This window comes from Eimeria necatrix, genomic scaffold (genome assembly GCF_000499385.1).
Source record: "Eimeria necatrix Houghton genomic scaffold, Enh_scaff89, whole genome shotgun sequence".
Lineage (NCBI taxonomy): Eukaryota > Apicomplexa > Conoidasida > Eucoccidiorida > Eimeriidae > Eimeria > Eimeria necatrix.
This window is the reverse complement of record NW_013651788.1, coordinates 68,460-81,516: the sequence shown is the minus strand read 5'-3', so window position 1 is coordinate 81,516 and position 13,057 is coordinate 68,460. Positions and strand designations below refer to the sequence as shown.

At 61.3% G+C, this 13,057-nt stretch overlaps 2 protein-coding genes across 2 annotated transcripts; one reads left to right on the top strand and one right to left on the bottom strand.

Annotated features, from left to right (window-relative positions):
- Positions 1 to 533: 533 nt before the first annotated feature.
- On the bottom strand, positions 534 to 5,593 carry ENH_00081800 (ABC transporter, putative; the record flags this gene model as incomplete). Its single annotated transcript, XM_013577839.1, is given in 5 exon segments — positions 534 to 889; positions 1,371 to 2,814; positions 2,820 to 3,797; positions 3,983 to 4,463; positions 5,319 to 5,593. Coding segments are annotated over 5 exon segments (3,534 nt in total).
- A 1,328-nt stretch (positions 5,594 to 6,921) lies between these two features.
- Positions 6,922 to 12,975, top strand: ENH_00081790 (aldo/keto reductase family oxidoreductase, putative; the record flags this gene model as incomplete). The annotated part of the gene is made up of 10 exons (XM_013577838.1): positions 6,922 to 7,734; positions 8,387 to 8,486; positions 8,731 to 8,973; positions 9,224 to 9,330; positions 9,538 to 9,703; positions 9,870 to 10,860; positions 11,022 to 11,187; positions 11,449 to 11,539; positions 12,255 to 12,378; positions 12,744 to 12,975. 10 exons carry the CDS (start codon positions 6,922 to 6,924, stop codon positions 12,973 to 12,975), a joined length of 3,033 nt encoding a protein of 1,010 aa, XP_013433292.1.
- Between the last annotated feature and the right edge of the window lie 82 nt (positions 12,976 to 13,057).

Sequence of the window (13,057 nt, the reverse complement as noted above, 5' to 3'; positions counted from 1 at the left end):
TTCACTACCGTTTGCCTAACAGCAACTTGAACTGAGGAGAATGCAGAAGTACGGGCTTTATGGCCGTCTTTTGTGAGAAGAAAAAGCCTTAAGAAGACGCATTTTACTTGCGCTTACTCAGTAGAGGGCTCCGCAGACGCACTGACACCCTTGCTGCTGCTGCTTGGAAGTAGAGGGAAGCTGCGCAGGCCCTCGAAGAAGGGGCCCACGGCCCCGCCCTGCCTCCTCTGCAAATCGCTCAGAGAGAAAAACTGACTGGCGGCGCCGCCCTCTACCAACACAAAGCTTGACACTGCCGACGGGTCCACCATCACCAGCGCAGCCTGCTGCACCACCAGCAGCACTGTGCGTCCACTCAGGATGCCTGGAGGCCGCAGCACACGCAGCCCCGAGCTCCTGTTCCTGCTGCTGTTTGTGCTGCACAGGAACGCTGCAGCGTTCAAGCGCAGCAGAGAAGCAGCTGCTTTTTTATCACAAACGTGCTGCCTGCGGCCACAGCAATCCACTGCTGCTCTAGCGACTTGTCTGCCCCTTCAGTTGCTGCTGGCAAGGATGCTGCTGTTCTTATCGAGCATACCTCCCGGTGCGAAAACTCTTCGCCACACGGCCATGGCTGTGACTGCGTCGAGAGGACTGAAGGGGTCGTCTATGAGGTAGAGGGCCCTCTTGCCTACAGTGGCGAGGCGGGTGAGTTTGTTGTCCGCGAGCTGCCTCGCTGACGCAGCAGCAGCAGCAGCAGCAGCAGCAGCAGTGCTTTCGCCGCTGCTGGCAGACGCCTGAGACGCTGCGCTTGCCTTCTGCTGCCCCGAAGAAGGCGGTCTGCAGCAGGCAGCAACAGCAGCTGCGCTGTAGAAGGCGCGGGCCAGGCAAATGCGGGCTCTCTGTCCCCCTGCAGAGAAGCAGCAACAAAAAGAAACACAAAACCAGATTGTTTAGCTTCTTCCCCACACAGAAGGCTGCAATGCCTGGCGCCCTCGGGCCCATGGCTCAAAAACCAGAACAGGAAGCAAAAGCTTCAAATGAACAGCATTGTGCACTAATATGACGAACTGCAAAACCCGGGACCAGAACAAGTGGCAGAAACTCCAAATGGAAAACTCAGTGCGCCGATAATGACATTTTGCATAACCCAAAACAGGCACAGGCAGCAAAAACTTGAAATGAAGAGCATAATGTACTGATAATCACTTATTGCAAAACCCCGAACCAGAACAGAAGACAAAACGTCCGAATAAAAAGCATAATGCACTGATAATGACTTACTGCAAAGCAAAAACCACGCACAAGCAGCAAAAATTCCAAATGAAAAGCATAATGTACTAATAATGACTTATTGCGAAGCCCATGTTGTAGCTCTGAGCTGCGCGCACCGCTTAGCCTGTGGCCGCCGGCGTCTATTGGGGTGCTGTCGCCGCCCAAAGCAGCAAGATCTCTTTCTAAGCAGCACGCATGCAGCACTTGGCTGTAGGCGAGGGGCAGCAGCGGCCGCCCCATGAGAATGTTGCTTCGGAGGGTTCCCTCGAAGATGACGGGCTGCTGCGGCGCAAAGCCAATGAACTCCCAAGGATCTTCTGCGGCAGACTCGCTGCCTGGGAGGCCCTGGCTGCCGGCGCCTTCCCCCGCTGCTGCCTCTAGAGGCTGCCCGCCGAGCGCCTTCAGTTGGGGCATTCCTGAGCCGCTGTGGCTGCTGCTGCTGCCTTTGCTGCTGCTGCTGCTGCAGGTGCTGCTGGTGGCAGGCCGAGGCAGGTTGAGGTAAGCCTCCCCCCTCACTAGGTTCATGTCGCCCAGCACTGCAGCTAAGAGGCTGCTCTTTCCGCTGCCTGACTTGCCAACTACTAAGTGCAGCTCTCCCGGGTTAATCTGCAGGTCTGCGTCGTGCAGCACTGCGCTGCTGCTGCGCAGGCAATACGGCCCTTTGCTTTCCCCGGCCAGGGGGGGGCGATCTGCTGCGCGGCTGAGTATGGAGGCCACTTGCTGCACGGAACGGTTGCTGCTGCAGCTGCTGCTGTTGGCGCAGCTGCTGCTGCTGGGGCAGCTGCTGCTTGCGCTGACACTTGCCTTGCCCGTCTGGGGGCTTTCTGCTGCCAAGGCAGTGGGGGAAAGACATGGCTCAGAAGTTGGCAGCAGCTCGTTTGGCCGCAGGGGCCTCCACGCGAAGGCGGCTCGGCGGAAGCAAACAACAGCAGAGTCCGGGGGAATGCCTGCTGCTGCTGCTTCCGCGGCAGCTTGCGCCCCTGCTGCTGCTGCTGCTGGCATTCCCGTCTCCGCGGACGCGTCTGTTCCACTTGTTCCGGGCTCTGCGGCGTGTCCCTGCTGTTTGCGTTTAAGTTTTTGTGCGCGTTCCTTCTGCTGCCGCTGCTGCTGCAGCAGCTGCTGCTGCTGCTGGAGCTGGAGCTGGACCGCGGCCGCCGGGGGCTTGAGACACCTGCCGAGGCGCTTGAGAGCCACCGCAGCAGCAGTCAAGTCGCCCATGAGCGTAGGCAAAGAGTTGAGGGCCTGCAGGGCCTTGTCTATGAGAGCCAACGCAGCAAAGAGGCTGCTGGCCCGCGTGGCCCCCCCTCCCCCACCCTCCCCGCGGGCCACGAGGCAAGTGAGGGCAGTGACCTTCACCACCAGCGGCGTGGACACGAAGAGGCAGTTGCTGATTGCATGCAAGTAGTAGCGGCAGCTCAGAAAGCGAAGTTCTGGCAGCCGCAAACTCCAAATGCGGCCAAACGCGTGGCTCTCCCACCCCAGCACTTTCGTTTCCCGCACGTGCAGCAGCAGCTCCCGACACGCCCGCACTCGGGTGTCTCGACAGCTCATCATCCGGTGCGTCAGCTGACGCAGACAGTCCCCCAGCCGCAGCTGCACCAACAGACACACTCCTGCGAAGCCCACGCACCCCGCACAAACACACAACGAGCTCCTCTTGCTGCTGCTGCTGCTGCTGCTGCTGGTGCCGCTGTCGTTGCTGGTGCTGCTTGTGCTGCGGCTGCGGTTCCTGTTGCTGCTGCTGCTGCTGCTGCGGCGCTGGGGAAGTGCAGTGCCTCACCTGTGACGGCGACGGCGTAGAGGAAAGCGCTGGGGATTTGCCTGTAGACCAGAAGGAGGTTAAGGGCCAAAGTTAAGGGAGCTGCCCACAGCTCGTGCAGCACGCAAATGCCCACTTGAGTTCTTTCGCAGTCGACGCTGACGAGGTTGGCCAGCTCGAGAGCAGCAGACGGGGACGAGGCTGACCCCACCCCGCTGCTGCTGCTGCTGCTGCTCACGCTGCTGCTGCTGCTGCGGCCGTCCTTTCCAGACCCCGACGCAGGACCTGCTGACCGCTGACGCAGCCGCGGCGACACTGTAGGCCGAGCTGCTGCTGCGCCGCCCTCGAGCGACAGCAAAGGCTGCGCTTCACACCGGCTCGCGTCGCGCTGCAGCACCTGCTGCTGCTGCTGCTGCTGCTGCTGCAAGCCGTGGGACGTTGCTGCTGGCGTCCTTTCGAACGACTCCGGCAAGTCGGTCGTTGCCTCGCTGCTGATGGCCCTTGCCAGTGCAGTGAAGCTGAAGGTGCTGCTGCTGCTGCTGCTGCTGCTGCCATTGCTGCTGCCCCTAGACCTGTCTTCAGGGAACGAATTGCCGACGCCTCTGCCCGCTGCAGCCCCAGAACCAGCAGCAGCAGCAGCAGCAGCAGCACCAAGCCACGCCTGCCGCTCATCTGATGGGCTGCTGCTGTCCCCTTGGCCAGAAGGCAGCTGCCGAGGAGAAGCAAAACCACCTCCATTAAAAGGACCTTCTTCTCCACTTGCTGCTTCCTCTTCACTCACCGCCTGGGCACCAACGCAGCAGCAGCAGGAACGTGCAGCAACTGGCTGTCAGCAGCAGCAGCAGCAGCTGCTGCTGCACTTCGGGGAGGGCTGCAGCAGTAGCAGCAAAGACAGAAGAACAGCAGCAGCACAGGCGAGACTGGCGGCCGCAGCAGCAGCAGCAGCAGCAGCACTGGGTACCTACTTACCGACAGATACGACTCCGACCCACTGCTACTGCTTGCGCCGCCGTGCTCTGCTGCAGCAGCAACGGCCTCTGCAGCAGCAGCAGCAGCCGTCTCAGCTCTTGCTGCTGCAGTTAAAACTGCAGCAGCAGCTCCGTCGAAAAGAGTTTGAGACACCACGCGGTGCAAATTGCCCCCAAAGGAAACAGCCCGCGTCAGCGCCCCTCCAGCACTTTTGCTTTTCTTCATGCTGCTGCTGCTGCTGCTGCTGCCGTTGCTGCCGGTTTCGCTGCTGCGGCTCCGCACCAGAGGGCGCGGGCTCAGCACTCCAGCAGCAGCCTCTTCAGCTGCTGCTGCTGCTGCTGCTGCTGCTGCATGCGCGTCTTTGCCGGTTCTGCAGGGGGGGCTGTCTTTGCCTGTTGCTGCTGCGGGTCTTCCCGCGGATCCCAAAGCACTATTTGGTTTGGTTGCATCAACAAAGCCGATAGCTGCTGCGGCAGCAGCCCTTGCAGCAGCAGCAGCCGCTGCTGCAGCAGCAGCAGCAGCTGTCGCAGCAGCAGCAGCTGCTGTTGGAGCCTCATCCTCGCACCCCGAGCCAGCCGCTGCAGGCGCCGCCGCGGAGAGCAGCTCGTCCTGCAGCTCACCCCCCTCCCCTCCCGCCACCCTGCTGCTGCTGCTGCTGCTGCTGCTGCTGCTGCTGCTGCTGCAGGGGAGCGGGGCGTGGGGCCGGCGCAGCGCAGCGTCGAAAACTGCTGCCAGCAAAGCGTTTTTGGCCCGAAGTGCAACTTTGCGCATTCTGAAGCCGCACTGGACACTGGCAAAGACCTGCAGGTAAGAAGCTGCTGCCAGCAGCAAAGACAGCAGCAGCAAGCGAGTGTGGGGCCGCTGGGCCCAGGGCCGCAGCAGCCACAGCACGGGGCCCCCGCGCTCCTCCGCTGCTGCTGCTGCTGCTGCTGCTGATGGCGGCAGCGAACTCTCCAGAGAAGCCACAATGCCCTCCAGCAGCAAAGGAGACAAAGAAGACAGCAGCACTTCCAGCAGCCGCAGCAAACCCAAGGGAGCCACGCAGGGGGCCACAAGCCGGAAGAGCACGCGGTACACAGACAAGTCCCTCTCCTTGCCGTCGCTGCTGCTGCTGCTGCTGCTGCTGCTGCTGCTGCTGCTGCTGCTGCTGGGCCCGGCTGCAGCAGCCGCTGCTGCGGAGGCCAGCAGGCTGCTGCTGATGGACTTCGTCACCTGCTGCGTGCTGCGGGGGGTCTCCAGCTGCGGCAGCCGCGAAGCAGCAGCTCGCAACTCCTCTAGGGTTTGGGGGGCCCTCCCAGACCCTGAGGGGCCCCCCTCGAGGAGGCAAGCAGCAAACCCGAAGGTGAGTGAGGACCAGGAGGGCCAGAGGCGGCGTCGGCACGGTGCTGCTGCTGCTGCTGCTGCTGCTGCTGCTGGTGCTGTTGCTGCTGCTGCGGCGGCGGCGGCGGACTCCTGGGTGGCGCCCGCTGCGGAGCCCGCCGCGAACTCCTCCTCTGCTGCGGCTGCTGCTGCTGCTGCAGCAACGGCGTCAGACGCAGCAGCAGCGTCGGAGTCGTCATCTGCTGCAGCAACGTCGCTGTGCTCAAGCAGCGGCTCTGTCTCCTCCAGCATTGTTGCTGTTGCTGCAGCAGCAGCACACGGCCCAGGGCCTGCGCCGTCGGTGCTCGCTGCGCTGCAGCAGGTTCTCCGAGCGTGGTGGTAGCTGCTGCTGTGGGTGCAGCAGCTGCTGCAGAAGCAGCCGCAGCTGCTGGGCCCGGGGCTGCTGCAGCTGCTGCTACGGAAGGCCTCGCGGCCCGCAACAGACTGGAGAGCCCCCTACCGTTTCCCCATGGATTCTCCTTTCGCAGGGCCCAGGTTCGGCGCTAGGGTTTAGGGTTTAGGGTTTAGGGTTTGGCAGCTGTGGGGAGCAGCGGCTGGAGCCATAGGCCAAGACAGCGCCCGAGAGACCCTCTGCAGGGCAGCAGCAGAAGACCCCCTGTCCGCGTTTTTCGCCTTTGAAATGAAAATAATAATTGCTGCTTTTAAGAATCCAAAGACAAACAAACAATTCAGCAGCAGCAGCGCCTCAATGCCCCAGCCCATGGGCCCCCAGTGCACGACGCTGCCGACGGGGGCCCCACGGGCTCATCGGTTTCTGCAGGAAGCAGTTAAGAAATGAGACAAAATTAAAAACAAATCTTCTAATTAATGCAAATTAAAGAGGGTCTTTAAGTTGTTTGCAGCGGCGTGGACCCGCCTGAAGCCCGCAGACATGAGCGCCGCCACTCGCTGCCTCAAGCCTTAGCAGTAGCAGCAGCAGCAGCAGCAGCAGCAGAACTCTGCGGATCCTGCTCTTCAGCGACTAACTGCCTGCTGCTGCTGCTTCGTCGGGCAGCAGCACACAAACTGCCGGCACTGCAGGGCTAGCTCAGGGGAGCCAGCGGATCCTGAGTGTCTCAAGGGCCTCCTAGCAGCAAGCTGCAGCAATTGGCGGTCTGCAGCACTTGCTGCTTCAACAGCAGCAGCACAGGCTGCAGCTCCTGCTGCAGTAACAGCAGCGCAGGCGCTGTACACTGCAGCGGACCCGTTTGGCACCAACTCGAAAGACACCGACGCCAGCGGCCCCTCCAGGAGGGCAGCAGCAGCAGCAGCAGCACAGGCAGCAGCAGGAGCAGCAAACCTCAAATAGAGGAAGCAATGGGGCAGATACTCCTGCTGAGGGCCTCCACTGGCTGTGCAGCAGCACCAAAGGCCCCTCCATTCACGCAGCCCTAAAAGCCGCGGGCTAAAGCCTGCTGCTGGAGCTGAGCTGCTGCTGCTGCTGCTGCTGCTGTCGTGTTTATTGCGGTGGATTCTGCTGCCCTTGCTGCTCTTCTCTCCATTTCTTAGACTGAAAGCCGCAGCACCAAAGGGAAATGTGGGGCCGCTGCTTCTTCCATTTCTTGGCTCCTGGCTACTTTATGCATTGGCTGCTGCTGCTGCTGCAGCTTCTGCTGCTGCTGCTGCTGCTTCCTGGAGAGCAGCATGCAGCTGCGCTCGCAGCAAGCCTTTCACGCCCACCGAGGGGCTGCTGCCTCTCTTCCTTCATAACCGCAGGTAGGCAGCAGCAGCAGCAGCACAGGGGCTGCAAGGAAGGACCATCGTTTCTGAAGATTGCTGCTTCTGCTGCTGCTCACCTGGATGAGCCTGAGGATATGGAGGACTTGCTGCAGCAAAGTTTGCTGCAGGAGCAGCAGGAAGACAGAGAAGATCCTGCGGAAGTAGCAGCACGCAGCAGCAGCAGCGGCGAGGGCTTCGACGGCTTTGATGAGGGGGAGGAGGACTACCAGGATGCTGCTGAGCGGCTGCTGCCAGCCCGGTTCGCAGCAGCAGCAGAAGAAGAAGAAGAAGCAGCAGCAGCAGCAGCAGAAGATCTGGGGGAGGCTGAGGCGCTGAGAGAGGAGCGGTTGGGGGCCTTTGCAGCAGACAGCACCGACGACGCAGCAGCAGCAGAGGCAGCAGCAGCAGCAGCAGCAGCAGCAGAGGAGGAGGAATGGCTGCCTCCTTCGCAGACAGCAGCAGCAGCAGCGCGGCGGGCGGCGCTGCGCGCGCTGCAGCAGCAAGCAGCTGGCACAGCTAGCCACGCCTGGCTGCCCCCGCAGCTGCAGCAGCAGCAGCAAGACTTAGAAGAAAGACACAAAAGAGAAGGTCTTCCCCCCCCCGGAGCCCGCACAGTGGACCAGCTGCCGGTCAAGGCCTTGACCATTGGTCAAGACACCATTCTGTACCGCCAGGTGCGCAAAAGGCCTCTAGCTGCGGTGGACAGCTAGCTGGCTAGCTAGCTGGCTAGCTAGCTGGCTAGCTAGCTGGCTAGCTAGCTGGATAGCTAGCTGGCTAGCTAGCTGGCTAGCTAGCTGTCTGGCTAGCTGCGGACCTAGCTAGCTAGCTAGCCCGCTAGCTAGCCAGCTGGCTAGCCAGCGAGCTTGCCTAGCTCGCCAGCTAGCTCGCCAGCGGCCTAACCACATAGCCAAACGGCTAGCCAGACAGCCACCCAACTAGCTAGCTAGCTAGCTAGCTAGCTAGCTAGCTAGCTAGCTAGGTAGCTAGCTAGATAGCTAGATAGCTAGCTAGGGACGAAAGGTCGAGGAGGCTCACGGCAAAATCAGAAAAAGACAAAAGGAAGCAGAACAGAAGCAGCAAAGTTGTTGGCTTATTTTGTCGAGAGTTTTCGAATTAATTTGTCGAGACTTTTGAATTAATTTATCGATATTTTTGAATTAATGTGTCCGGACTTTGAATTCATTTGTTGATATTTTTGGATTAATTAGTTGATACCTTTGAATCAATTTGTTGATATTTTTGAATTAATTTGTTGATATTTTTGAATTAATTTGTCGAAGTTTTAAATTAATTTCTCGAGACTTTCAATTAATTTGCTGCTCTCAGGCCCTCGACTCCACGCCGATGTTTATCGACTTGAAAACATTCGAGAAGATCAAAGCCCAGTGGGCAGACAACCCCGAAGAGCTCAAAAGACTCCAGAGAGGTGCCTTGCTGCTGCTGCTGCTGTTGCTGCTGTTGTTGTTGCTGCTGCTGTTGCTTTTGCTGTTGCTGTTTCTGGTGCTGCTGGCACCGAGGCCACTGGTACTGCTGGAGCTGAAACCGCTACTGCTGCTGCTGTAGCGGGGAAAATTGCTGCTCCCGCCGCTGCTGCTTTGTTGTGGGCTCACGCTGCTGCTGTTGCTGCTGCTGCTGCTGCTGATGGAAGAGGAGGGGCACATTTTGTGAAGCTCCAGCATCAATAACAGCAGGCGCAGCAGAGCAGCGGCTCCAGCTGGGCGATGCGCGGGCAGCAGCTGCAGCAGCAGCAGCAGCAGCAGCAGACCTCGCGTGGCTGCTGCCTCTGCGGTGTCTGTACACCTCAGAAGACAAGGAAGAATACGGCGTTTCTGAAGCTGTTCCTGACGAAGACTGGATTCCCATCAAGCGGGACCTCCCCCCGGGCCGCCTCGTCGTTTCTCACGGGCTCATACGTAACCCTAAACCCTAAACCCTAAACCCTAACGCGTAAACCCTACCTAGACCACCGGCTCTGAGGGCGGAGGGGGCGGAGCCTCCAGATACATGCTATATGTACATTTACGACACATATATTAAAATAGTACATATATGATATACAATATGTATTATATATAATACATAATATATTTGTGTTATATATATATAACATGTATAGTTGCTTGCTGCTGCTGCTGCTGCTGCTGCTGCTGCTTGTGTGTACAGCTGTGAACGCGACTGCAGCGGAGGCGGGCTTTGACTTTGTGGAGTCTTACTATGACCCCAAGCGGGATTACAGCTGGTCCTACAGGCGCTACAACCCCTACAAGCTGGTCAGTCCCCCAGCTAGCTAGCCACAGCTAGCTAGCCACAGCTAGCTAGCCACAGCTAGCTGCTACGGGCTGCTGCTGCTGCTGAGGTTTGCTGCCGCTGCGGGTCTGCTGGTGCTGCTTGGAGTCTTCTGTTGCTGCTGCTGCTGCTGCGTCTGCCGGTCCACTGCTGCTGCTGCTGCGGCTGCTGCTGCTGCGTATGGCCCGCAGCCGGGGGACGGGAGCGAAGAGCCTGAGGAGGAGGGCGTGGCCCCCTACTACCGCCTGGACACCCCAGAGGCGCGGCGGTATTACTTGGAGGAAGCAGAACCCCCACCAAGAGAACCAGACGACGACATCGCCCGCCAGGCCACGCTCGCCGAAGAAATGATTGCAGGTCGCCTGCTGCTGCTGCTGCTGCTGCTACCCTTGCTGCTGCCGCTGCTGCTGCTGCCGCTGCTGCTGCTGCCTCTGCGCTTGCTGCTGCTGCTGCGGTTGCTGCTGCTGCTGCTGCTGCTGCTGCAAACCGGATGCGGGGTTCGGCCCCCTGTGTTTGCTGCCAGGCATGCGCCGCAGCCCCCAGCGGGAGGAGCAGTGGCGTTTTATTCCGGAGGCCCCTTATGGGATTTTGGCTGCGCGGCAAAACTTCGCGCGGAGCTTCACAGCCAAAGACAAGGCCTGGATAGAGAAAGTCATTGAAAACAGGCGCCGCCGCGCAGAGCAGCAGCAGCAGCAGCAGCAGCAGCAGCAGCAGCAGCAGCAGCAGGGCCCCGCAGATGCGGAGACGCAGGCCCGCCCAGCAGCAGCAGCAGACACAGCAGCAGCAGCAGCAGACACAGGAGCAGCAGCGGGTGCAGCCGCGCAGAGGCCGGGCTGCGCAGGGGAGCCGCCGCCAGAGGAAGCTGCGGAGGGGGCCCCAGTGGGGGGCCCCCCGGGGCCCCCGGAGTGGGGGCCCCTCATAGGGGAACCCGGGGAGGTATTGCCTCCCCCCCCGCTTCCAGCCCGCCCCGGGGGACCCCTCATGACCCCCGAAGAGGCTTATCACCGCCAGTACGCCCACGTGGCCCTCCCGCTCTCAACGGGCTGCGCAGCCCCCAAACTGCTGCTCCCCAATAGGCTCCAGCTGCCCCCAACGCCATCCCCGGGGGCCCCCCGGGGGGCCCCGGGGGCCCCCGGGGGGGCCCCCCGGGAGGGGGGCCCCCCATGGCCGGTGACTTACCGGCAGCTGGGCCAGAGCGACCTGTACGTGTCGGAGGTGGGCCTGGGCACGATGTTCATGGGGGGCCCCCAGGGGCCCCCCGCGGGGGAAGGGAACTGCAACAATCCCAGCGAGCTGCTGAGCTACGCAGTGGACGGGTGGGGGGTGAATTTCATCGACACTGCGGAGCTGTATCCGCTTCCTGCTGCTGCTGAGTCCTTCGGTGCTGCTGAAGAGATTGTGGGCAAGTGGCTTGCTGCTAGGGGAGCAGCAAAGCGCGCGGAGCTGGTGCTGGCCGCCACTGTGGCGGGGCCCCACGAGCGGCTCTCCTGGCTGCAGCGGCAGCCAACTAACAGGTAGCCACTTGCTGCTGCTGCTGCTGCTGCTGCTTCTTCTGTTGCTGCTGCGGCGTTGTTGCCGTTGCTGCTGTTGCTGCCGCTGCGGGCCCCTGCCCTTCATGGGGAACGGCTTTTGCTGCTGCTGCGCTGCTGCTGCTGCTGCTGCTTCTCGTTCGCAGCAGCGGAGCGGCGGGCCTGGCTGCAGAGGATGTTATAAAAGCTGCAGAAGGCAGCCTCCGTCGCCTGGGCACTTCCTACGTGGATTTGCTGCAGCTGCACTGGCCGCAGCGTTATGTGCCGCGCCACGAGACAGGAGAGCCGCACCAGGTCCTCTACGATATCCCCGTGAGTCGCAGCAGCAGCTGCTGCTCCTGATACCCTGCAGCAGCAGCCTGCAGCAGCAGTCTGCAGCTGCTGCTGCAGCACGTTGTAGCAGCAGCCTGCTGCTGTTGCTGCTGCAGCCCGTGGGAGTGTTGGAGCGTTTGCTGCTGCACTTTCCTGCTGGCGGGGTTCTTAGGGCGTTTGTGTCTTTTTGCTGCTTTGCCGGCCGTGTGCTGCTGCTCGAGCTGAGTGTTTTGCTGCGGGGCTGTTTACGTTTGCTGCCAGACTGCAGCAGCAACAGACACGCAGGACCCGCGGGTGTCCATGGAGGCGTGGCTGGACGCAGTGGAGGTGCTGCTAAGAGACGGCAAGGCAAGTACTGCGCATTTGCTGCTGCATGCACTCCACTGCAGCAGCAGGACCCCGCTGCCCTGGGATCGCACGATCCCACCGGGTTTAAACGCCACCTCGCGGCATTTTAGCCCCTCGCCAGGCCAGCAGCAGCAGCAGCAACAACACCAGCAACAACAGCAGCAGCAGCAGCAGAAGCTGGTGCTGTGTGGCTGCGCGCGTTTCAGATTCGGGCATGGGGCCTCTGCAACGAGACTGTCTACGGGCTGCTGCGCTTCTGCCAGCTAGCCAAGGCGAGGGGGCTGCCTCCTCCTGCTGCTTGTCAAGTTCATTACAATTTGCTGCTGCGGAATGACGTGGAGAAGCAGTTCGTAGAGGCTGTCAGGCCTCAAAATTCAGGCAAGATTCCCGGGCCTGCTGCTGCTGCTGCTGCTGCTGCTGCTGCCGGCCTTACGGCAGCAGCCACGCACCGCAGCAGCAGCTGCGGCGCAGCAGCCGAGCGCGCTGTTGGCAATAAACCCTAAACCCTCAAAACGCTCACCCCGGAGCCCAGTGTCTGCCCCGAAACCCTAAACCCTAGGCACTAAAACCGCTGTGCCTTGCATCCCCGGTTCCCTAAACCCCAAACCGTAAACCCTAAACCCTGAATCCTAAACCATAATCCTAAACTCTAAACCCTGAACCCTAAACCCTAAACTCTGGACCCTGAACCCTAAACCCTAGGTCGGCGGCGCGCGCAGGCGTCTCGCTGGTGGCCTACGGGGCGCTGGCCGGGGGCCTTTTGACTGGGAAGTATTTGGAGTGGCTCGAGTACCCCACGGCTGGCCGGCTGCTGCGCTTCCCCTCCTACATGCGGCGACTGAGGTAGGCTGCAGCGGGGCTGCTTGCTGCTGCTGCAGCAGGGCGGGCTGCACCCCGGCTGCTGCTGCTGCCGCTGCAGCAGGGCGGGCTACACCCGGCTGCTGCTGCTGCTGCAGCAGGGCGGGCTGCACCCGGCCGCTGCTGCTGCTGCTGCAGCAGGGCGATCTGCACCCCGGTTGCTGCTGCTGCTGCAGGGAGGGCTGCTCCCCAGCTGCTGCTACTGCTGCAGCGCGGGCTGTACCCCAGCTGCTGCTGCAGCAGCAGCAGGGCGGGCTGTACCCCAGCTGCTGCTGCTGCTGCTCTGCTGCTGCAGCAGAGCGCGGGCTGCCACATGAGCTGCTGCTGCTGCTGCTGCTGCTGTCTGCCAGAGGCTCTATGGCCGCAAAGGCTGTTAAGGAATATTTCTACTTGGCGCGGCGCTTCGAGCAGCCGAACTTGACGCCCGTGGCCCTCAAGTGGGTGTTCTCTCGCCCCTTCGTGACCTCCACTGTGAGTCCCCCCAAAAGCCCAGACGCAGCAGCAGCAGCAGCAGCAACAGTAGCAGCAGATAGGCAGGGCAGGAGCGACACAGCGACAGGCACCCAGAGGGTGCTTAGCTAGGCTGTTCCTTCCCCTGCTGCTGCTCTGCAGCAGCAGACTCTGGGACGTTGCTGCGCCGCCTGCGCTCTCGCAGCAGCAGCAG